This window comes from Alosa alosa, chromosome 21 (genome assembly GCF_017589495.1).
Source record: "Alosa alosa isolate M-15738 ecotype Scorff River chromosome 21, AALO_Geno_1.1, whole genome shotgun sequence".
Taxonomy (NCBI): domain Eukaryota; kingdom Metazoa; phylum Chordata; class Actinopteri; order Clupeiformes; family Clupeidae; genus Alosa; species Alosa alosa.
The window spans coordinates 641,520-666,174 of record NC_063209.1 but is presented as its reverse complement, the minus strand read 5'-3'; the positions used below and the strand labels follow the sequence as shown (position 1 = coordinate 666,174).

At 40.2% G+C, this 24,655-nt stretch overlaps 2 protein-coding genes across 5 annotated transcripts in view; one reads left to right on the top strand and one right to left on the bottom strand.

Annotated features, from left to right (window-relative positions):
• Positions 1 to 12,949, top strand: part of rab33a (RAB33A, member RAS oncogene family) — a 29,845-nt gene extending 16,896 nt beyond the window's left edge. The window contains exon 2 of the mRNA XM_048230585.1: positions 12,435 to 12,949. Coding sequence (XP_048086542.1) covers positions 12,435 to 12,881 — 447 coding nt within the window. The 3' untranslated portion in view covers positions 12,882 to 12,949. The remainder of the gene's footprint in view (positions 1 to 12,434) is intronic.
• A 7,576-nt stretch (positions 12,950 to 20,525) lies between these two features.
• The window catches only part of zbtb49 (zinc finger and BTB domain containing 49), a 43,291-nt gene continuing 39,161 nt past the window's right edge, over positions 20,526 to 24,655 (bottom strand). For all 4 annotated transcript variants that reach the window (XM_048231747.1, XM_048231744.1, XM_048231748.1 and 1 more), the window contains 2 exons: positions 23,676 to 23,837; positions 20,526 to 22,670 (listed from right to left, as the gene is read on the bottom strand). In XM_048231747.1, coding sequence (XP_048087704.1) covers positions 22,174 to 22,670; positions 23,676 to 23,837 — 659 coding nt within the window. In that variant the 3' untranslated portion in view covers positions 20,526 to 22,173. The remainder of the gene's footprint in view (positions 22,671 to 23,675; positions 23,838 to 24,655) is intronic.

The window sequence follows — 24,655 nt, the reverse complement described above, 5'->3', positions numbered from 1 at the left end:
TTGGAATGTTTTGTAAATTTATAAAAAAAATAAAAGACTGAAAGGTAACACTTTATTTTAAGGTTCACATGTTAGCCACTAATACATACCTAATTTATGCCTGTATTAGTGACTAAGGCAACATTAATCATTTGTTAGGTGTGTATTCACAAATTTCTTGTTCATGAAGAATTAGGTCTTTATTCTTGATATAATTAATTAATATTGATATATTCTTGATAGGTCATTCTTAATAATGACCTAGTAAGCCTTCATCTCTACGTACTAATTAGTAGTAAGTACCAAAAGAGAATATGTATAACCCACTAGTATACTGTCTGAATAAATCCCAAATAGTGGGAGAACAGTTGTAGAATAAGTAAGTATATGGCTCAACCTCATTGCTGTATTTCACTGCCCAGGTGTCTGTGTCAAACAGCACTTAAAGGTCCAGTATGTAGGAAATAATGGAAAATAAACTGTAACCATTCCAAAAATGATCACCATATGTTGTCAGAGAGCGAGGAAACACGATGAATTGAAGTAATGGCTTATTTGACAACATTACTCTAACCCGTGAAACCCCGTAAAACCCATGAAAAAAATCAGTTACGGGGCGGAATCTCTTGGAATTTTCATTTATGTTTTGAACGATTAATTCTAGAATAGCGTATTAATAATGGGCCAGCGCGTCCTCCTATTTGGGTTGCCAAATTAGCAAAGGCCAACTGTCAACAGCTGTCAGTTGTAGTCATGAACGCCTACAAGAGGCAGGCAAATTTCCAAAATTAAAACAAGAAACAAATTAAGTGGACATCGGAGGAGCTTCCTGAGATGGTGGACGTCTTGATCAAACGAAGAATATCAAGTCTGACGCAGAGCTGGCCATATTTCTCCACAACAGGTAGCCTAGGCTAAACTTCATCTGCATCGCTAACTTCAGCTACATATGTTACGTTGGTTAGAGAGGTATTTTTTGTTTTCACTGTTTCCGTAATGTGTAGCTGGGTCATGGTTGGAGAAACGTTAAAGCAGCTGCAGGTCAACTAACGTTAGCTAAGTCTTCATTACATCTGGCAACCCAGAAGAGGCTCGCGTCTGGTAGTCTTGAGAACGTTCACCAGTGTTTTGATTTTGGCCAACAGAACGTTCGGTAACAATCCTACAAATCGCACCTTTAACAACTGGGAGATTGGCTCCCATTCTAAAGTGGAAACTGGTTCCTTAGCAGCAAGCACATTATCATCATTAATACCTATGCAGTATGTAGGGGAGACCGGGGCTGGTTGGAACAGGGGCAGGTTGAAACACTGTTAATATCCAGGCTACTAGAGGGAGCTGCAACAAAATTCCAACACTAAATTGACGGCCTTATTGAGTAGAGTAAACTCACGTATGTAACTGGTCTCCAGGTCATTAACCCTTTAGGTGAGAACAACTTTTTAATTTTGTAGTGTCAAAACTTAGAATATGCACCTCCCACTAAATACATCCTAGAAGGGTAATAGTTAGGGATATAAAAAAAAGATTGATTATAATTGATTGCTAGGGGACTCATCTATAATTTAAAATGAAGTTTGAAAACCTGAGGTGACTGATATTAGCAGGCTAACAGCATTTGTGCAAAAAAGTTTGACCTAATGTGGGCGGGGCAGGTTGGCACACTGATTTTGGGGTTTGTTGGCACATACATTCCCTATGGCTATTTTGTGACAAATCTATAAACTTTGTATTTTATGCATAAAAACATCATCAATCTTTATTTTAACATTGTTATTGTAATTACTGAACATAGTTTTACATTTGGAAGCATTTCAGACATTTTCAGACAAATTTAAACATTTGAAGTTAAAAAAAATCGGTAGGGAGCAAATTTATCTTGACGGTGGGCCCTACTGAAGAAAAACACACAGGAAAGACATCAGCAAAGCCCTACAGGCAGTGATATAGATGAGCACTTTAAACAAAACCAAAAGGAGTACTGCAAAGGACTATAACATAGGTGTTCCAACCAACCCCGACTACATGTGCCAACCAACCCCGTGCATGGGGCAGGTTGGCACACATGCACAACACCACTTTAATCATAAATAACTCAAAACAAGGGATCATTTGTTGACATTGAATGTATACATTTTGTAGCTGAGATCCCAAGCTTTCAGTTAATCACAATTTGACCATTTAAACGCATTGTAAGACGGATAAATATAACCGAGAGTGAAAAGTGTTCCAACCAGCCCCGGTCTCCCCTACTTACTAGTCATGAATTGGTTCTATATTCTAAAGTCAGGCATTACAGTCTCTCTGATAAAAAATTACATGGTGGGAACAGTCTAGAGACTATAACCCCTGATCAATACATTCTTTACCTTTAATACATTACATAATGTGGACAGTTTTATACTCAATTCGGAAATGCTAGTGTAAACTTTACCATGCAACAGCCAAATTTGTATTTAGACATAATACATAAAATACCACTGTCTTATCTGGGCCTAAGCTTGTTTAAAATGGACTGAGGTAACGTGGAAAAAGGTCCTGTGGTTAGACCAATCAAAAGGTGCAATTATTTTTGGAAATCATGGACTCATCTGGACTAAAGAGGAGAGGGCCTACAGTATCTAAGTATCTAACCTATCCAACTTGTTTTAGTGCTCAGTTTGAAACTCAACATATATGACGATGTGGAGGAGCATCAGTGCCTACGCAGGGGTGGGCAAACTGGCGCATTCCGGCCCGCCAAGCACTTTCATTTGGTTATCAGGCTGCTCGCTATTTTTTTCCTGCGATAGAGACGACGTTGGTTAGCTTTACTGCAAACTGCTTTTCACTCTCCTTAGAGAACGTTTACAATGTCAATGTAAAAACATCATGTTAAATAGAGATAACATCACGTTAAACTAAGTTAACTCTTAGTTATCTCCTTTGCAGCAGATCTAACGTGAACATTATGCGATCCATTTAATTGGGAACGCGTCTGCACTCACGAGAGGGAGAGAGAGCCGCTGGTTCCAGCTGGCTTGTCATTGTTTATAATTGATATCTCCTTCTTATAAGAAACTTTTAAAAGGAAATCATGAAGGCAACAGTAGTTCCCACTACTGACCATTTAAAAACTGTGAGAGGGCCCAGCCGTAGGTACAGCACTAGCCACAGCGGAGCAGGCAGAAGATCATTGAGAAATAAACGTGAATTAAAGCGACTGTCTTAAAGCGACAGTGCACAGTTTACACATGTGTTAAACAGCATAAAATTAGCAGTATTTTTAAGAAATTAATATTTTAAAATAAATATTTTTCATACTAAATTATAGGCTATTTTTTATGTGTGTGTCGTGGTGGGTGGGGGGGTTGTGTTGTGCGGCCCGCCGGCCAATTTTCAAAACCCAATGTGGCCCTTGAGCCAAAAAGTTTGCCCACCCCTGGCCTACAGCATGGGCATCTTGCACATCTGGAAAGACACAATCAATTCTGAACGATGTATACAGGTTTTAAGCAACATATACTGTCATCTAGGCAATGTCTTTTCCAGAGAAAACCTTGAATATTTCAGGAAATCAATGCCAAAATGAATTCTGCACATATTTAAACAGTATTTCTCCACAGAGGAAGATTCCAGGTGCTAAAATGGTCTGTCTGCAGTCCAGACCTGTAAAATTAGGTGCACCATGGTATGAAAAACATGATTAAGAATACCCCATACTGTTGAGCAACTGCAATATATCAGGCAGAAATGCGTTCTCATGAGAGAACATTTCAGGGTATCTCATGGTCAACTGGTCTCCTCAGTTCCTAAACATTTACAGAATGTTGTTAAATAAAGGGGTGAAGCACTACAGTGGTAAACATTCCCTGTCCCAACTTTTTTGAAACATGTTGTTAGCATGCAATTCATATTCTATAACGGATAGTTCTGGTAAAATCCAGCACAAATATACACCTTGACCGCATTTCGTTCTATATTACTGCGCTACCATAACTTAATACAAAAGTTAAAATAGCTATGTCTCGACGTTGCTTGGCAACCATTCAGATAGAGGAAATATATTTATTGGCGGAAGAATGATTATCTATGAATAGTCTCGAGTCTAGGTTACACTGATTTTAGAACAAGGGGAGTTTTAGGCATTCCGCTAGCGCGTTGTGCCTAGGTTATACTAAAATCAGTGTAACCTACGGCCTCTCGGGGCTCATTGCTTAAATGAACATATATTTACCATGAAATAGTTCAAATTTAAATTTTCAACATTTGATATGTTGTCCATGTCCTGTTTATGAGACTTGTATATTCTGTTTTTATTTGCATTGTACACACCGCCGCAACGTTTTCTGATTTGGGGTTGTATGGGAAACGTTTTGGTGCTGCACAGGTTGACCTGTTTGCATTGAAGGTGACCTGCTATTGTGAGCCGTGGTTTTCAATTCACAATGACCACCTACCGCTGGAGTTGGATGCATCACAATAGTTAGATCTCAGGGCTGTATTTTCGGTTTTGGCACAACACATGTGCAGCTGATGTGTTGTGCTGCTGTGAATATGTGGCCATTGTAGCAATGAGTGCTGTGTTATACATATTTCCGTTGGTTAAAGGATAAGTTCGGTGTGATATTGACCTAAAGTGTGTTGAAACATGATACAGAGTGTAAACATTTGTCTCATGGCTTGTCCCCTGCACTCTCGGGCTAGCCATGCAAATAAATCACTATTTTACACCATTTACGAGGTCCAAAGTAGCTCCACACTTCATTGGTAGACTTCCGAGGGCCCTGACATTTAAAACGAGACATTGAGAACTTTGAAAATATGAATTATATCAAGTCTACCAATGAAGTGTGGAGCTACTTTGAAATAATGAAATATATATAATAATAAAATAGTGATTTATTTGCATGGCTAGCCCGATGCCCAAGGCACTCACATTGAATGCCTGTTGGTAGCATCAGCTAGCTAGCGCCGGATTTCGGAATGCAGGGGACAAGCCGAGATGTTTATGGTTATGGATTTAGCAGATGCCTTTGTCCAAAGCGACACATAAATACAAAACAACATAATAATATTTAAAAATGAACAGGGAACAGATTAAAAATGGATGAGATGGGCTATGAGACAAAGGTTCACACTCGGTATCATGTTTATAAGTATAACTATATACTCTTTTGATCCCGTGAGGGAAATTTGGTAATTTATCCCAATCCGTGAATTAGTGAAACACACTCAGCACACAGTGAACACACAGTGATGTGAAGCACATACTAATCCCGGTGCAGTGAGCTGCCTGCAACAGCGGTGCTTGGGGAGCAGTGAGGGGTTTGGTGCCTTGCTCAAGGGCACTTCAGCCGTGCCTACTGGTCGGGGTTCGAAGCGGCAACCCTCTGGTTACAAGTCCGAAGCGCTAACCAGTAGGCCACAGCTGCCCCATGTTTAAACACACTTTAGGTCAATATCACACCGAACTTATCCTTAAATGTTGAGTGAACTTGACTGAAAGAAAACATAAGGTTATGAATATAATCTCAGTTCTCTGAAGGAGAACACTAGACCCCTTTCTCCCTGAACCATGTGGTTGCTTCAGAATGTCTAAAAGAGGACTAGTTTATTGCGGTGTGCCCAGACCCGGCTGCAGAGTACAGTGACAGAGGGAGCACAGGTTTTTGGCGGTGCACAACAGTTGATGAATTGATTGCTTAATGTTAACGACCGTGAATAGTGTCCGCGAGTAGACCCAGCTGCAGGGGCGCAGGAGATATTTTGAAAGTGAGGGGGACCAAATTGTGAACACAAACCCATAGTGAAATCAGATTTCCAGATATCGGATCGCCAACTCTGGCCCACTTTCGACCATCATATTTTAAACTTACCAGAATATTAAGATAATACCATTGATTGTTTTCAAAATATTGTTTGATTAAAATTGTCAAAACTGTGAGATGAGCACAATGCCAGATCTGCCCTCAGACCAGCTTCTTGCTATGTCCTATGTGCAATTCTACTCATTTTTTTAGATTTATTTTACACTACTTGGGCCAATGGTAGAATACTCTAAAAGCAACATGATGTTGATATTTTATGAAGCCATGAATGAATCATCATGCCTATGATCCAAACATAGACTACATGATCAAATAGCCTAGTTAGGCCTACAGTACCTAAATTGTCTGGTATAAACCAAATCAACTCTCCACTATGTGTCTGCAGTTAATATTTATGCAATGTTAGAACATGTTGGCTTAACAAGTTACCAGTCTAGAACACACAGAAAATTGCAACAGAAAGTTGCCTTTATAATCAACTATTTGTTCCAACAGCATTTAAACAAAGCATTTATAAAATTGAAAAAAAATATATATATATATTACATAAGAAGTAAAATAAAATACTGTTACTGTAGTAACTGTACCACATCATCCCAAGCTTCAAAGAGCTCCCCATGTCTGTGACAGCCAGACGTGACACCGCTAAATTCTCAGCTTGTTTATACCTCACACTGAACGCGTAAGAAAGGCCCATCACTCTGGGGTGTGGTCGCCTACTCTCTGGGATTTATGCACCAAGGTAACTGAAGTATCCAATTTGTGCCTTGAAATTATGTTTGAAATAAATGTCTTAGAACAAAAACTTTGGGTAGGCCTATATACTTGTATTTTATAGTTAAGCTAGTGAAAACGAGTTAATCAGTAGGCTAGTTGAGTTTGTTATCAATAAACATAACCGCTAATGTCATGTTGAGCAGGAGATAGGCTACCATAAATCCTCAAATTATGCCCGGGATTGATTCTATTTATAGCCGGACACAGGGCTCGAATTATCTTTTTGTCTTTAAGGGGGTCTCTATCTCATAAAAATTGACACACCCCCCGCATCAGCCAGCCAGCGGCGAGACTCGCCAAGATAGCCTAACAAGGCGATACAATGAAATAGCCTAGCTAAGTGGCGCTTTGCGCAGTACAGTATATCGCCACGGTAGGCCTAGGCTTTACCTTGACACAAGCATACAACAGACATAGATTTTTCATAGAAAATTATTACTTTTAATTAATTTCAACATATTATTGATTATAATAGTCCATATCTCAATTCAATTTCACAATACAAAGAAATAGACTAAACGATTTAGTCTGTGCCATTCTCAATTTCACAACGTAACTTTAAACCAGACCACCGTCTCAGATAGGCTATCCTCAGTGTCAAACACAATAATGCATGTAGTGTAACTTATACACAGGGGAAAAGGCACTAACTGGCAGAAATGAATAAAGCCAGCCAAACTATGTTCTAGTAGGCTAATGTGTTGAACCGCGGAAAATTAATAGACAACCAATTTTGGAGTTTGCATATTGTCGGGTAGCCATTGAATATTCCGACATCAGAGATTGCTAACAGGTGTTTCAAAATAGCTGGGAACTTTCCGGAGCTCTGAATGGCAGAGGATAGCTAGATCATCAGACAACACAATCATTGTAGGCTGCATTATGGGCCATAATGTATGGCTTTGTCAATCAACATAGAATAGGTAAAGCGCAAGTTCAACAGCAAACAGGACTTTTCAGCATGCATTATCAAACCGCTAGCCCAATGAACGCCTATGCAAATAGACAAAACACTCACATCAAAGCAGGGTGACTTCTTCAGATTTTCGAGTGCGGTCAAATCGATACGATTTAAGTCAATGAAATAACACCTCTTCTTAATATTTTATTATATTGTTAGTTGGATTAATAAAGTCGTTTTCCTACCATGGGTCTTCAACACACGTTCTCAAGCTCATTGTCTTGCAGCCCCTTCGAAGCTAATTGCCAGAGGCTGAAGCCTACTACATTTAATTGTTGCGTGACTCAAGGCATTCCAGCCTACGAATTTAATAAAAAGTAGCCTACTAAATCATGCATAATTAAACAATAACTCAATTTAGGCTACTTGGCTACGCAAAAAGGTTTCTATTACAGCACAACCCCTATTCAATGAATGGCTACCTTGTCTCGCAATAAACAGCGGTGGAAATCCCGACACTTTTTCAACTGCATGAAACATAACAGTGAACCATCAAATATCTCCCAGAGTTCAGTGCCCATCAGTCCCAACATTTAGCAATATAATCAAACAGTCCAAAAGTAAATTAGATCCCAAACCAAACCGAAAATGTTATGCTTTTGATGGCCTACCAGTATGCCGCTCCAAACGAAAAGCATCTCTAATGATGGTTGTTAGTAGACAAACTGGCTTCAGATATCCAACAGAGTGAATATGATATTGTGCAGTCTGACAGTACTGTAGATGGCTGTGGTTAGTGATGTGATGCTGTTAATGGGGAGTTTTACATAGTTAGCGCAAACCCTATAGGTTATTATTTATTTAGCGTATATAAGGCTTTTTTCCCTTATCAAAAGTGAGGGGGACGACGGCTGTCTCTTCAGCACTGCGTGGGACACATCCCCCACGTCCCCCGTGCCTCCTGCGCCCCTGCCCAGCTGTGTTCTAACATTAGGCCTACTGCTGATAACTTTGCTTAACAAATTGTATCTAGCGATTGACTTTGTTGTGATAATAACAAACTAGTTAGACTAAGTACATACACAAGTATTCACAGCCTTTGCTCAATACTTTGTTGTGGCACCTTTGGCAGCAATTGCAGCCTCAAGTCTTTTGGAATATGAAGCCACAAGCTTGGCACACCCATCTTTGGCCAGTTTCGCCCATTCCTCTTTACAGAACCTCTCGAGCTCCATCATGTTGGATGGGGAGCATCGGTGCACAGCCATTTTCAGATCCCTCCAGAGATGTTCAATGGGATTCAAGTTTGGGCTCTGGCTGGGCCACTCTAGGACATTCACAGAGTTGTCCTGAAGCCAATCAATCGATATCTGGGCTGTGTGCTTAGGGTCGTTGTCCTTTTGAAAGATGAACCGTTGTCCCAGTCTGAGGTCAAGAGCCCTCTGGAGCAAATTTTCTTTCAGGATGTCTATACATTGCTGCATTCATCTTTCCCTCAATCCTGACTAGCCTTCGGGTTATTGGTCACCTCCCTAACTAAAGCCCTTCTCCCTCCCCCAATCACTCAGATTAGAGGGATGGCCAGCTGTCCTGGTGGTTCCTAGGGGTGTGACTTTCGAAACCGATGTCTCGAATCAGTGTCGAGGCTTCGAAGCAGAAGTGTTTCGAAACACTGCTTCGAAACGTCGTTCAAAACCAGGGGGTCAAGAGCGTGCAGATTAGCTTCGGCATGTTAGCATACGCCATTTTCAAGTATGGTGCCGCATGGAGCATTTGGAACCAGCTCCATGCACGAAAATCCGTGTTGGGCACGAGCTCTCATGCGCGTACATGTTGGTGGGCGGGTACCTATCCGGCGGCTACAGCCAAACATTATTCAGTGCGGATTTCTTGAGGAGCCTATGAGAAGACGTGTATATTATGGTTATTTATGCATCATATGACATAAAGAAAGTGTATTGATCTTGTTTCATTGTTGTTTGTCCCGAACAAAAATAGCCTAAACATGATTAAATACAATAAATTAAACAACAGCGGCATAAAGCCCTTGTCTCGTTAAACCATGGTCACACGTTGCTGTCAACCCATAGCCGCCCCCTTTTGAGCTTGCCAGAGGCTGAATCAGTAGGCTACTACATTGAAACACAATTATTGCCGCGAGGCATTCCAGCCTACAAATTTAATAAAAGTAAACCATGCATAATTTAAAAAAAATAGCTCAATTTAGGCTTAATTTCGCCACGCAATAAGGTTTCCATTAGAGCACAGCGACGCTCAATGAATGAGTGAAAGGGACTGCCTTGTCTCACAATAAACAGCTGGAAATTCCAACACTTTTTCAACTACATTTAAACTTTACAGTGATCATCAAATACCCCGTAGATTTAAGTGCCTATCAGTCTCAACATTTAACTATATATTAAAAGTCCAAAAGTAAATTAAATCCCATACCAAAACCGAAAATCGTCTGCTTTTGATAGCCTAGTATGCCGCTCCATACAAAACGCATGTCTCACAATAAAACGCGACAATGTAAGAAATAAAGTTCTGCCTCAATAAGCCTACCCCAAATAAATACCTGTGCTTTGCGAAGCCTAAAAGTAAATAGCAGACCCCGGACATAATGTAGGATTTACGGGAAAGTATGCAATCATACGATGTTGGACGCCTGGCGCATGCTGGCCGCCTACTGTGCCTCTGACTCCGCTGCCTCATTTGGATGGTAGCCTAACTCGACAGGTGAGCTAAGATTGATATCGTGATATGCAGACTACATTCTCTTTAACGTTACTTTACCATCTGGCGTGTACAACCCAAAGTATTTCCAGACACCACATTTTAGATGAGTTGGGGACGAATTGTCCGCTCATGCTGGCAAATAAAAACTAAAAACTAATCATAGACTGTAAAATGCGCTACACATGGCACTAAAAACCGAATAGTTTATTTATAGTTCGACAACGGATATTTCACGCCATGTTCGAATGCATATTTGCAGCAGAAGGACGCCAGGCAGACCGCTCTTACTTAGAGCCGCTGTTATCCAATGAAATTAAGTTTGGCGCTTCAGGGCGACTCCACTGGACTCCACACGCGTTCCTCGAAAGCAACTTTTTCTTCTTCTTGTTACGCGTGGCAAGCAAAGTATGTGCATTATCGCCACCCTCTTACTGGAGGATCTACTCTCTTTTACAGAATATCCAATAAAAATCGACGTTGGTTCATGCGCCATTTCCAGCTTTAGAACTTGGCGATGGTCAGAGCCGACTGGCTGGATCCGAGCCCCAGTGTTCAATATGGCGTTGACTATGAATTGGCCGGATTTACTAGCCTAGCTTCTGCCATTCATTTGTATGGAGGGCGGGACTTAGTCACTCTCTCCAGTTATATATAATACCTCCATGTTCAAAACAGCCATGTCATGTGACCACTGCTTCGAAACATCGTTCAAAATCCCCATGTCATGTGACCAAGTGAACCAGAGAATGTCTAATAACGTAGACAGGCTCTGAGTGAACCTTCGGTGCATTTCACCGGTGTCGGCAGGCGTGCCCGCGCATTCAATTAACAGTGTAGACTATTCTTAAGCAATAACCATGATGGTGTAGTGGTTAGTGATGGCGTTTTTTGCATGGTAGGCCTAGCCCAGGCTGCTCAAATGTGGTTCGATCTCCGTTTGATTTAAGGTATTGTTTCAGATCGTATCTGTTTATGTTTTCTTACTTCATCACTAACTACACAGTTTCAACTAAACTCTCAGAATGGGCAAAAATCGAGAGTTTTTATAAGAAGAAAGTGATTTAGAGAACACTAGCGGCAGCAATAAGAATTTCTTTATTGTCACGTCATGTGGTCTCCCATCCAGTAATTGACCAAGGGCATGACTGCTTAGCTTTTGACAAAGACTGAACACAGGTAACACAGCAAGCCACAAACTTTGAAGACTACATCTCCAATACGAAGCATTTGACAGATTTGTTTCACTCTAAACAGCTCTGAGGTGTCGGAATTGTTTCGAAGCTTCGGAACAATTGCTTCGAATGTTTCAGTGTTTCATAAAGCCTCGCTTTGCCCATCCCTAGTGGTTCCAAACTTATTCCATTTACGGATGATGGAGGCCACTGTACTCATTGGGACCTTAAAAGCAGGAGAAATTGTTCTATACCCTTCCCCAGATCTGTGCCTCGAGACAATCCTGTCTCGGAGGTCTACAGACAATTCCTTCAACTCCATGCTTGTTTTGTGGTCTGACATGCACTGTTAACTGTGAGACCTTATATAGACAGGTGTGTGCCTTTCCAAATCATGTCCAATCAACTGAATTTACCACAGGTGGACTCCAATTAAGCTGTAGAAACATCTCAAGGATGATCAGTGGAAACAGAATGCACCTGAGCTCAATGTTGAGCTTGATCGCAAAGGCTGTGAATACTTATGTACAAGTGATTTCTTCATTTTTTATTTTAAATAAATTTGCAAAAAATCTCAAACAAACTATTATGTGGTATTATGTGTAGAATTATGGGGTATTATGTGTAGAATTTTGAGGACAAAAATTAATTTAATCCATTTTGGAATAAGGCTGTAACATAACAAAATGTGGAAAAAGTGAAGCACTGTTTTAATAGGACAGTGGGGAGATTGACAGGATATATGAGTGAGAGAGAGAGATGGGAGTAGGATTGAGAAATTACCATTGGTCGGATTCGAACCCTGGGCAAAAAAAAGTGGTATGGATTCTGCTGTTTTGCACCACTGTACCACAACCCAATGCCATTTCAGATTTCCATTTTTTAATGTGCATTTACATTTGAACAGTTCCTCTGAATAGAATTACTGTGCAAAAATATGACAAAGCTGAATTAAAGAGAACCATCAACTTTTAAATAAGAGTAAATCATAGTCTTCACTGTAATTTATGACATTTGATTTGTATAGCCTAAATGTTGAACACCATTCTCTTGTAGGTACAGGTATGGGATACTGCTGGACAGGAGCGTTTCAGGAGGAGTATGGTGGAGCACTATTACCGCAATGTACATGCAATCATCTTTGTCTATGATGTCACCAAAATGACCTCCTTCCAGAATCTCAAGTTATGGATACAGGAATGCAATAGCCATCATGTCTCACCTTTGGTTCCACGGGTTTTGGTGGGCAACAAGTGTGATTTGGTGAGCCAGATTCAGGTGCCTTCTAACACAGCTCTCAAGTTTGCAGATGCTCACAACATGCTGTTGTTTGAAACATCTGCCAAAGACCCCATAGAGAGCCAAAATGTGGACTCTATATTTATGTGCCTGGTTTGTCGGCTTAAAGCTCAGAAATCCCTGATCTACAGGGATGTGGAGAGGGAAGATGGCAAAGTGAAGCTGTCGCAGGAAACCAATGCAAGAAAACACTGCTCATGTTGAATGCCACCACAGCAGAGGTTTCCTTACATCAATACCAGAAAATAATAATAAAAACTGTTTAAACCAAATACACGTATCCTCCATTTTTCTTCATAACAAACTGATGTAAAATGTTATGTCTATGTGTCTCACACAACATTGTTAAGTGAAACTCATAAACCATAGTCTGCTCTAACAAGCCTCTGTGAATGTGGATACATGGTGCATTTGAAGTGAAATATACAATCTGACCACCCCCTCAATGGCCTGAAAACAATTTTGCATCCCTTAGTACACCACTTTTGTCTGTTGTACTCATACAGGGCATGTTTAACAAGGCAAGTCATGGTTTTGAAACAAAATGAGATGATACTGGTGTTTGATAGAGTACTCTTTCTTTGGCTTTTACATCATGAATGACACAGCCTTAGTGGCAGTTCCAAAAAAGTGTACAAATAAAAAGCACATTGATTAAGCACATGTCCCCTGTCTGAAAGCATATTTAAAACGTTTACTGAAATTCTGATTAAAGTGCTTTTATACTAACCAGTTTATGGTTGGCCTGTGACAGGGGAGTTGAGAGTATAGCACTAATTGATCATCCATCCTTTGCAACATTTTTGCTGTTATTAGCTTCTGAACTATGTGTATAGTCAGAGTACAACATCAATCATCAATTACATTCAGATATGGTGTGTGGATTGTGTAGGCCTTTGAAGGCATTTTACAACATTCTTATGTTCACCCACTATCAGCCAGTTCATGAGTGAGTAGATTTATATGTAAGGAATACAGTTTTGAATATGACCGTCAACTTGAATGTCACTCAGCAACCGTAGGATGACATCAGAAAAATTTACAGTGGTCTCTTAATTTTTTCCATTTAAAGAATCCTCCATTTGCAGCCTTACATTTAAACGTTAACGTTAAAGCTAGTGAAAAACCCCTGGTAATATTTGGCTTGATCAGAAATGGTCCTTTACACAAGATTTCCTCCCCCTCGCATTTAACATTTCCAATGTCCACCGGATCTGCAAGGCATCCAAAATTCCAGACAGCAGACTGGACAAAGGATTCAAATTGTATGCATCCGAAAATTTTCTTGAATTTCCCCTGGGGATCAATAAAGTATCTATCTATCTATCTATAGTGACAACTACAAGGGTAAGTTGTTACGACAATTCCTTCGAGTGATGATGTCAGTGTCATTCTCTCTGTGTGGGACATATTCCAGTTATGTTCAATCGTTGTATCACTACAATAAGATGGATGACTGGGCTTTGTCTCTGCTCTGAGGTAAGTTCTCCAAGATGATTTAAATTTTTCACAGCATGTACCGGTGTGTGGGTGTACATCACATGTAAATATCTTGGTCAAAGGACAGGCAAGATGGTGGCCTAGTACATCAGAAATTATGTGTTTACCACTCACTCGCACACACATAGAATGTATTTCATATTACTGAATCTGCCCTACTGAAAGTTCACAATGACATCCTTCTCTCTGTCGATTCTTGTTCTTGTGCCCTCTTAGTCCTTCTTGTTTCTTCTGCAGCATTTGACACCATCAATCACCTCATCCTTTGGAAAACATTTGGAGAATGAATTTGGTCTGCAGGGCCCAGTGTTAAAATGGCTCACATCCTTATTGAGTGATATAACTTTTTCAGTAAGGATAAGAAGCTGTTGTTCATGCTCTTCTCCTAATATGTGTAGAGTGCCCAAAGGTTAAATATTAGGCCCTTTTATTTTTATTATACACGCTCCCCCCCAGCTCTATATTCTGTTATGCAGATGACACTGCATTTTACCTACCCCTGATAGTGCTTGCTTATTGGAAAACCTATTTGACTGTCTTAAAGGAGAAATCTGGCAAGTTTCCGCATAGATCTCCATTTCTCGAGGTTACCGAGTACTGTCATTACAAAAAATCCTGAAAACAATCAGTTTTACCTAGCTCCAGTTGTTACAGTCAGCAGCTAACGTAGCCAGTGAGTCTGTGAGCTCCCATTTACATGCCCAGAGTGTAGCGCTGTAGCTACCTGGTTGGATTAGGCATTTAGGGACTATTCAACTATCCAACATATCCAACTTGTTATAGTGCTCAGTTCAAAACCCAGAATCCATGATGGTGTGGAGATGCATTAATGCCTATGGCATGGCCATTTTGCACACCTGGCAAAACAAAATCAAATCTGAATGATGTACACAGGTTTTGAGCAACATATACTGTCATCCAGACAATGTCTTTTCAGGGAAGACCTTGAATATTACATAATCTCCGTAGAGAAAGTCCAGGTGCTAAAATGCCCTGTCTGCAGTCCAGACCTGGGTGCATAATGGTAATGGTGGGGTGGGGGTGGGGGTGATTAAGAAGATACATTTCCTTCTCAAAACTCAATCAACTTGTCTTATCAGTTCCTAAACATTTACAGATTGTTGTTAAATGAAGAGGTGAAGCAACATAGTCGTAAAAATGTTCCAACTTTTTTGATACATGTTGTTGGCATTAAATTCAAAAAGTTCAGACATATTTTTTTCCAAAAAAAACAGTTCTCTTCTTCAACAGTTGATATGATGTCTTTGAACTATTCTCAATCACATATAGAGTTGACATGATTTGTAAATCATAACATTCTTTTTTTAATTCACATTTTACAAAGCGTCCCAACTTTTTCTAAATTAGGGTTTTAGATGTTTTGGCACTCAGAACAGAGCAGCACATTTCTCAAGCATTGTGTGACAGGACTGACAACTTCTTTGAAATAGTCACACAGTTCCGGGTTTGGTTGGTCCGACAAGTTTATTTCACCTGTATAGTGTGAGCAATCAAGTCACAGCTTCACCGTCTGACCGTATAATGTGAGCACACAAATCATGAACTTTGGCTTTACATCGCATGATAATTACTCATACAGTAAGAGTAAGAATTTAACAAAAAACATCAATCGCAGTGTATGCCCAGCTTATAGTGCTCCTATGTCAATTAGGTCTTCCTCCCACCTTCCTCCTTTCTGTTCCCCACTCTCGACTTCAAACCAAAGGAGACCACACCTTCTCTGTAGCTGCTCCCTGGCTCTGGAATGGTCTGCCTTCCTATGTCAAATGTTTTCCAAAATATTTAACCTCACAGGCATTTTGTGTTAATTGATGACACAAATGATTTTAGGGGTATAATGCTGAATTAAAATCTGCCTTTATGTCCAGCTCAAAATTGAGAAATCCAAGATAGCCATCGCCACCACGCTAAAATCTATTGAAGTACTTGGGGCAATTGCTCTGTCATTAGCTTAGCCACTTTTTAGAGTTTAACATGGTTTTGAATTCGCCGGTGACGCAAGAAGTCACATAGTGTCTTAAGATCCATTGCTGTGTTATATGTACCTGTGGTTTAACCTGTTGCTGCGTTTTACCTTGATCTCAATTGCTGTGTCTTCAAGGAAATTCACATCATAAACGGCCACAGCAAGGAAGAAAAGTTAAAGTGATTGATAATGACTGACTCTATTATTGTGTTAAATGTTCCAAATGTAAAGCACTTTGAGCTGCATTCTGTGTATGAAAGGTGCTATACAAATAAAGCTTATTACAGTGCATGAAATGCACTGTACTGTTCTTCCAAGGCAACAACATCAACAACAACAACTTATTATTATTCCGCTTACCACTTTTTCCGTATGCAATTTCTTTTGAACAGTTTAACTTAGAAACTTCGTTCAAACTTTGTAACGTAGGTCTTCAAACGGACCAAGCTGCTATGTCTTTTCAACTTTTCAACTTTTATACTTTTTAAACTATTAAAGAAAAACTTTTTAAAAATCCCCATAGACTTAACATTGCCGATTGTGACATCATAATACGGCTGTTAAGCAATTAGAATCCTATGGCAGGTGTTCAGGCCACCTGCAGCCTCAGGCTTTAAGCATACAATCTGGGTCAATTAAGACTACACATCCTATTCAACTGTTTCCTCTGCCCAAAACTGTTTCAAAATAAAAGTCCTCACTACAATAATCCACTGTTAAACAATGTAACCCATTAAACTACTGAACTTTTTACATTCAACTTTTAAACGGTCTACTTTTAAACTATCATTAAACTATCTATCTATTAAACTAGCTGTCTATCAACAACTTTTAAACTATCTACATTCAACTTTTAAACTATATACATTCACTAGCTGTCTATCAACAACTTTTAACTTGTCATCAACTACTACAAATACTTTTCATCAACTATGACTCCTACCCACTGTAGCTAGTTAGCATGGTTAGTAAAGTTAGCATTGCTAGCATTGTTAGCATTTTTAACAAAACTGCTAAAAATGATTAGCTAGGTTAGCTAAGTCACATAGTTAGCATAGCTACTAAAAATGATTAACTAGGTTAGCTAAGTCACATGGTTAGCATAGTTAGCCATTGCTAGCATAGTTAACATGTTTAGCAAAACTGCTAGAAAATGTTAGTTAAGTTAGCCAAGTAGCATGGTTAGCATAGTTAGCATTGCTAACATAGTTAGCATGTTTAGCAAAACTGCTAAAAAAAACATTAGCTAAGTAACATGGTTAACATGTTAGCATTGCTAGCACTGCTATAAAACATTAGCCAAGTAGCATGGTTAGCAGAATTAAAAATCTTAGCATAACTGCTAGCAAACATTAGAGCCATTCCAACTTTCAGTTATCGTCAAATATCTACCTATACACAGCCATTAAACTATTTGAATATCAACATTCATTAAACTGCTAGAAAACATTAGCTAAGTAGTATGGTTAGCAGGTTAGCATTGCTAGCACTGCTATAAAACATTAGCTAAGTAGCATGGTTAGCATAGTTAAAAATCTTAGCATAACTACTAGCAAACATTAGAGCCATTCCAACTTTCAGTTATCATCAAATATCTACCTATACACAGCCATTAAACTATTTGAATATCAACATTTTATTTAGAAAATGTTGATTTTATTAAACTATTTACCTTCAACTTTTAAACGGTCTACTTTTAAACTATCATTAAACTATCTATTAAACTAGCTGTCTATCAACAACTTTTAAACTATGTACTGTCTATCAACAACTTGTAAACTATCTACATTCAGCTTTTAAACAGTCTACTTTTAAACTATCAACTTTTATTAAGCTATGCAACCACCATGTCTATCCTAGCATCACCGTAGTAACCATCTCTGTATTATCTGTTTTAACTATACATGATATTTTACATCACAACTTTAACATTTTCATGCACTGGTAATTCCTTGGAATTGCATTTCTAGTTATTATTATTATTATTATTATAATTGCATGCGGAATGGACAGTGTGCAAGATCTCTTTTAAACTACTGGTAATTATAACACAATTTTTTTTTATTTAGCTGCAACAATCATAAAAACATATCCCCAAGATCCTGAAATGCGTCCACCATTAAGTTAAGACTGCATCTGCTGGGTTAAAATTCAGAGTAGTTCTGGTTTAACCAGAGTTTAACTTGGAATCAGCTAATCCTGTGTGAGTCGTTACACAGCAATCACGTTCAACTTAGTACTCAGATGCGTGTTAAACTCCAAAACCTCAGTTTTAAGGAGTACAGTATGGTTTTAAATTGCAGCGCAGCTAGCGCCATGCTAACTGACAGAGCAATTATTGGCCCCTTGTGTTTTTGACGGCACAAAATAGAAACTTGAATGAAATTATTTTTATTTTTTTTATAGGTTTTCATATATAAGGGAGTCCAATGCCATATTCAGAAACTCCTTGAAACTCATAAATATTGTGAAAATTGTTGTTTTATTATAGAAATAATTTACTTTATTTGCAGTTTGTTTTTGAGATTTCCAATGTGCTATGATGGAATGTTTGGCACTGGGTTTGGCTATCCATTCTCGATGTTAGCAGGCTTCCAACTCGCTCATAGCTTTGATTTTGTTTGGTCAACAATATTGCACATGCTTTGCACAGACAAGTGCACATCAGACCGGTTGTAACATAAATGAACAGCGGCAGCTTGCTGGCACCCGAGAGTTTTAGACATGTGGAAGTACAATGCAAGTACAGAGCAGGCTAGTGACTTACGTACTGGTGTGATCCAGTTTATAAAAGCAGATTTTGGTGAGTATTTGATGATGAGTGATCATTCAGAATGGCTTCTGTTTTAGGCATTCAGGTATGTCAGGTTGAGGATGGGTCTGGGACAATGAAGTATCTGCTGTAAAAACCCCTGTTTAAGCCATCCGCTGGGGCTAGCTGAAAGGAGTGTTTCACTGCCAGATCTTCTATTTCTTGTCTCAGAGCCATTACGCTGTGAGGGGGAACAGTGCTGCGGAGAGCCCGCAAACTGTAGCGCTTAGCCTCTTGACACCCATGCGGAGTCTATGCATGCACGGCACATGACAAACTGGGACTCAGTACCTACCTCTGCAACTGGCTACTGGACTTCCTCTGTCAGAGGCCCCAAGTAGTACGTGTTGGCAACAATACCTCAAGCAGCATCACACTGAGCACAGGGGGCCCCAAGGCTGCGTGCTCAGTCCGCTGTTCTTCACCCTGCTGGACGATGACTGCACTGCAACCTACAGCAACAATCACATAGTGAAATTTGCTGACGACATTAATAACTCTGGTGGGTCTCATCACCAAGGGCGGCGAGACTCAATACAGGTTGGAGGTCCACCATCTGACCACGTGGTGCAGGGACAACAACCTCCTGCTGAACGCCAGCAAGACCAAAGAGATTGTTGTTGACTTCCGGAGAGGTCACACCCAACACCTGCCACTGACCATCGACGGTGCTGTGGTGGAGAGAGCGAGCAGCACCAAATTCCTGGGGTGCACATCAGTGAAGACCTCTCCTGGACCACCAACACTGCATCACTGGCGAAGAGAGCTCAGCGCCGCCTGTACTTCCCTCTGGAAACTCAGGCGAGCAAGTGCTCCACCAGCCATCATGACCACATTCTACCGAGGCACCATCGAGAGCATCCTCTCCAGCTGTATCACTGTGTGGGGCGGAAGCTGCACTGAATACAACAGGAAAGCCCTGCAGCGCATAGTGAACACAGCTGGAAGGATTATTGGTGCTTCACTCCCCTCCCTGAAGGACATTTACACCACCCACCTCACCCACCAAGGCGACCAAAATTGTGAGTGATGCAAGTCACCCCGCTCACAATCTGTTTGATCTACTGCCCTCTGGGAAGAGGTACAGAAGTCTCGCGCCCCAAGCACTACCAGACTCACCAACAGCTTCATACACCAAGCCGTGGGATGCTGAACTCTCTCCCTCCTCTCCCCCCTCCACCCTCAGCTACATAACATCCTGGACATTGGACCCAAAAATGGCCGCCTGCACTACTCCACTTGCACACTTTACAACTGGTGTTGTTGTCCTGAAACACAACACTTCTGCTGCTCTTACATAACTTGCACCACTATGCCACTTTCTTCTTACTTAGGTCAAACAGAACTACCCAAGCCTTTTATTGGCCTGAATTTGCACTAGTATTTTTATTGACTGTCTATGCACAATTTCAACCACATTTTGCTGCTCTTTATTTTTCATTATTATATGTGCCCTCTTATTTACTTATTTACTTACTTTTTTGTTTACTTGAATGTTATGTTTGTCTGTGGACCTAAATTGGCAAAATATGTCTTGTCTTCACCGTGGGATAGTGAGAAACGTAATTTCGATCTCTTTGTATGTCTGGAACATGTGAAGAAATTGACAATAAAGCTGACTTTGACTTTGACTTGCTCAGATGGGAAGGCAAGGTACTTGGGGAGATATTATGTTGCCGCTCTCCAAGTGAGTGATGGAGGCAAAGTGGGACCCACAGGGTCCAGTGTGGCCACATGTGGACTTGTAATGGTAAGGGAAGGTCTGTTTTTTTTGTGAAGGGTTTCATGCGACGCCAAACTACAACAACTACAACTACAACTGTGGAGCCAGGCTGGGAAAAGCACAAGCTACAACAGTGTGGGGTATTGAGGGAGAGGAATGCCGTGCTCAGACCGGGTAGACCGTGCTGTCCCAGAGCTTGGGTGGGTGACTTCTCATGCTGCCTCAGGCAATCAGGAAGGAGGCTGCGCAGGGCCTTTTGTGGCTAACCTGGAGCCAGAGTCAGTGCTGGGGAAGCTCTGTGTGGCAGCACAGGCTGGAGTGCAGCGGTGTCTTTCTTTTGGAAACCCAGTGCAGCCCTAAGCCATGGTTGAGCACTTTGTTGGCCGCAGCGATAAGTTTGATAAGCTTGTCAGCTTGTAGGAGAGCTGCGATTTTAAGTGCCCAGAAAAGCTTTTACACAGGCTTGGTGAGTAGTGTGGCTCTGCCTCCACTCCCTGTGGAGAAGACAAGGAAGTTCAAATGTGTGACAGATTATGTGTATGGTTGTACCTTCAGATGATTCATCTGTTTTTGAGACCATGAATTAAATACCCGCACTAGCGTCTTGAATGAGACTGACTTGAGATTGAATCTTTTAATCTAAGTAAAAGGAAAAGTCGCATATAATGCATCAGGGTGTGTGTAACTGTAGGAAACTTGGTAACCTGCAGAAGACTGATGATGATTGGGAATGTGTCGATGTGTGCAGATCTACCTGTACACACTATGAAGGACTATATACAACAACAATCTGAGAGTAGATATGTTAAAAAGTACTTAAATAAATAAACAACCAAATACCTATTTCAAACTGTTTCTTAACAATTAGTATCAACCTTGTTCTGTATCTTATTTGGTTGATTAATTATTTATCATTAATGGTAATAATTTTCACAATACAGTATGAGTTTCAAGCAGTTTCTTCCTATTTGATTCCCCATGCATGAAAACCACATTTCATTCATGTTTCTATCTTGGTTAGTCAAAAAATGCTTCAATAGATTTCAGCCTGGTGATGGCAGCCATATTGGATTTCTCAATGTTGAGGCATTATGGGACATTTATGAGTTGGGCATAAAGCAGATTTTACTTCAGCACCCTTCAATACCCCATTAAATCATGTATGTCATGAATTAACACAAAATGCCTTCAGCACTTTAAATAAGCACATTTTTAGAAATTCTGTCAATTCAGCCCTACACCTTTTACCACAACAGTTTGTGACTTCAAACACTACAGCTCAATTGGTGCTATAAAAGTAATTAAAACTCAACTGAATTGAAATTTCTTAAAATGTTAGAATGCAGTGACGTCATGTAAAGTTTCCAGAGTTACACTGATATGCTCAAAAGTATGCTCATTGCTCTTAGTGAGACTACCAGTGGTCTGGCTAGTTGATCCACTGTGATTACTAGAAGAGAGAGCGGAGTTGGTGCTATGGGTCTGCAGCTTGCAAGCTGGTAGCTGGTCCATGGTCACCTGAGAAGGGGCAGAAGGAAACTTCAATTGAAAGTGGGTTTTTTGAGTTAGTGTCAGAAACAGGGTGTTTGCCAGAGTGAGCAGCAAGAATGCGTCTGGGCACAGTGTGCTGCAACTCCATGACTGTAGAAGAGGAACTTTGTTCAGTGGGAACATCAGATGGAGGTGCCGTGTGTATTTGTTGAATTCGGGAGTCATAACGTTGGTTTAAAGTTCTTAGTGCTTTGACAGTCATTGCTGGGTGGGATTGTGGAGGTTTGTTTGCTTGATCAGTCTCTTTCCTGTCAGAACTGTGACCAACTCCTGTGACAGATTTATAGTGGATGCTGTGGTGCTGACGGAGAACAGCAGACCGTGTGAAACTTTTACCACACATCTCACAGGAATAGGGCTTTTCACCCGAGTGTGAACGAATGTGTCGCCGTAGATCACCTGTACTTCCAAAGCTCCTACCTATGGAAACACAGAAAGTAAGTAAGTAAAGTTTACTTTTAGAGCATATTTAACCACAGCTCGCACTGACCATAGTGCTGTACATAGTGAATCAGCTAAAAACAATTTTAAAAAATAAGATAAAATAAAATAAAATAGATAAGTAAATACACATACAGATCAATGATTTAAGCTAAGATGACATCAACAGACAACACTTAATTACAGACATAATAGGGTAAGACAATTAAAACACAGGGAAGGCCAATGTAAAAAGGTGCGTTTTGAGCCTGAATTTGAATAATGTGATTGAAGGGGGATTTCTGATGTCAAGTGGCAGTTGGTTCCACAGCTGAGGGCCAGCAACAGAAAAGGCTCTGTCACCTTTTTGCTTAAGCCGGGACCGAGGAGACCTTGGCTGGAGGATCTGAGGGACCTGGGGGCTACATGGGGATGAATGATATCAACTATGTAGACACAATTCTTAATTTTACACCGGCTTCATTGGCAATAGTTTGTACATTATGACATACTTGGTAATATGACCTCACATGGTAATATGATTTGACATGAGTATGACCAAACTTTGGGCAAATGATCTCACAGACACCCCTTTTCTCCACATATAGAATAGATACTGTTTCAGGCCTCATCCACACGAGAATGAAATGTTTTGAAAACTGCATTTTTCCTTTACATATTCAAAAAGTTTTGCGTCCATATATCATTGTTTCCAAAAAATAACCTCATCTAGACAGAAACACTTTAATGCATATGCCCGGCCAGTAGGTGGTGGCATCTTTGCAGTGAAAAGGTTTCACTCAAATTCAAAAAAAGAAACGCCGCCACCTGGAGCATACACATACTCCATTCACTGGAGCATCTACTCCTCGCCACTTTGCTGCAATGACTGTCTGATGTCACATTTATCGCTTTTTATTTCATTTATTTTACTTTATCATTCTCAATTCTCATGTAAAGAATTTCTCATTCAAAAGACATAAGGGAAATTCTAAGATTCTTTACCGCAGGTTTGGCAGCTGTGAGGTCTGTCTCCGCTGTGACGAATTTTATGCTTTTGCAACTTTCTGTGCATGTTGAAAGACTTGCCACACTGGTCACAAGTAAATTCTTTATCCGTTGAGTGTGTCTTTTCATGTTCTTTCAAGTTACAAAAGTTACTGAAACCTGTAGAGTAAAAAAAAAATGACAGAAGAATGAGATACAAACCTACATGATACATGCACTCTGGTTTTTAGTTGAGCTAAAACCTGCTTGTATCTATGTTTACATATATATGTGCAACAAGTACAATTATTTTGTAAAGATGCCTTCAACCTTGATAACATGTCTGTACAGTGTTTCCCATACATCAGGGATTCCCAAACTGTGGTACGCGAGTTGCCACTAGGGGGTACGCGAGATGAAAAGGGCAATGTCGGAAAGGTGTTAAAAATGATGAATTAATTAATAAATATAATAATCTAATTAATTAATAAATAATACATAATTTTGATTCGGGTTATAATGATATGGAAACGTGAAATCAAAGGAAAACATTTGTAAAATCTATAGTAGGCTATGTTTTCAAGGCTACGCAAACATGGAAAACTGGCTAAAAACAGGGACACTGTCCAAAAGGCCTAGTTAAAGCGATCGAAGAGGAGAAGCGAGAGAAACAGAGCAGGAGACAGGTAACGATGGGATGGAGGGCAGAATGATGACGGTGGAGGTGGAGAGCAGGGGGATAAAAGAAAGGACGAGACAGAAAAGACTGTGTGAAGAAAACGAAAGTATGATGAGGCATATAGGCCTAGGCTTCACGTGGATTGGGAGACAGATTGCCCAAATCCACAGTGCGTGGTTCGCAGTGAAGTGCTATCTAACCAGTCTAATGTTCTTCTCCACACTGTTTTTTTTAGCGTGCAAGCTCATAGACCAGTTGCACATTTTGATTTTGTTATCATGTAGGGCGGCTAATTAAACATGATGCCTGGAATGCGTCA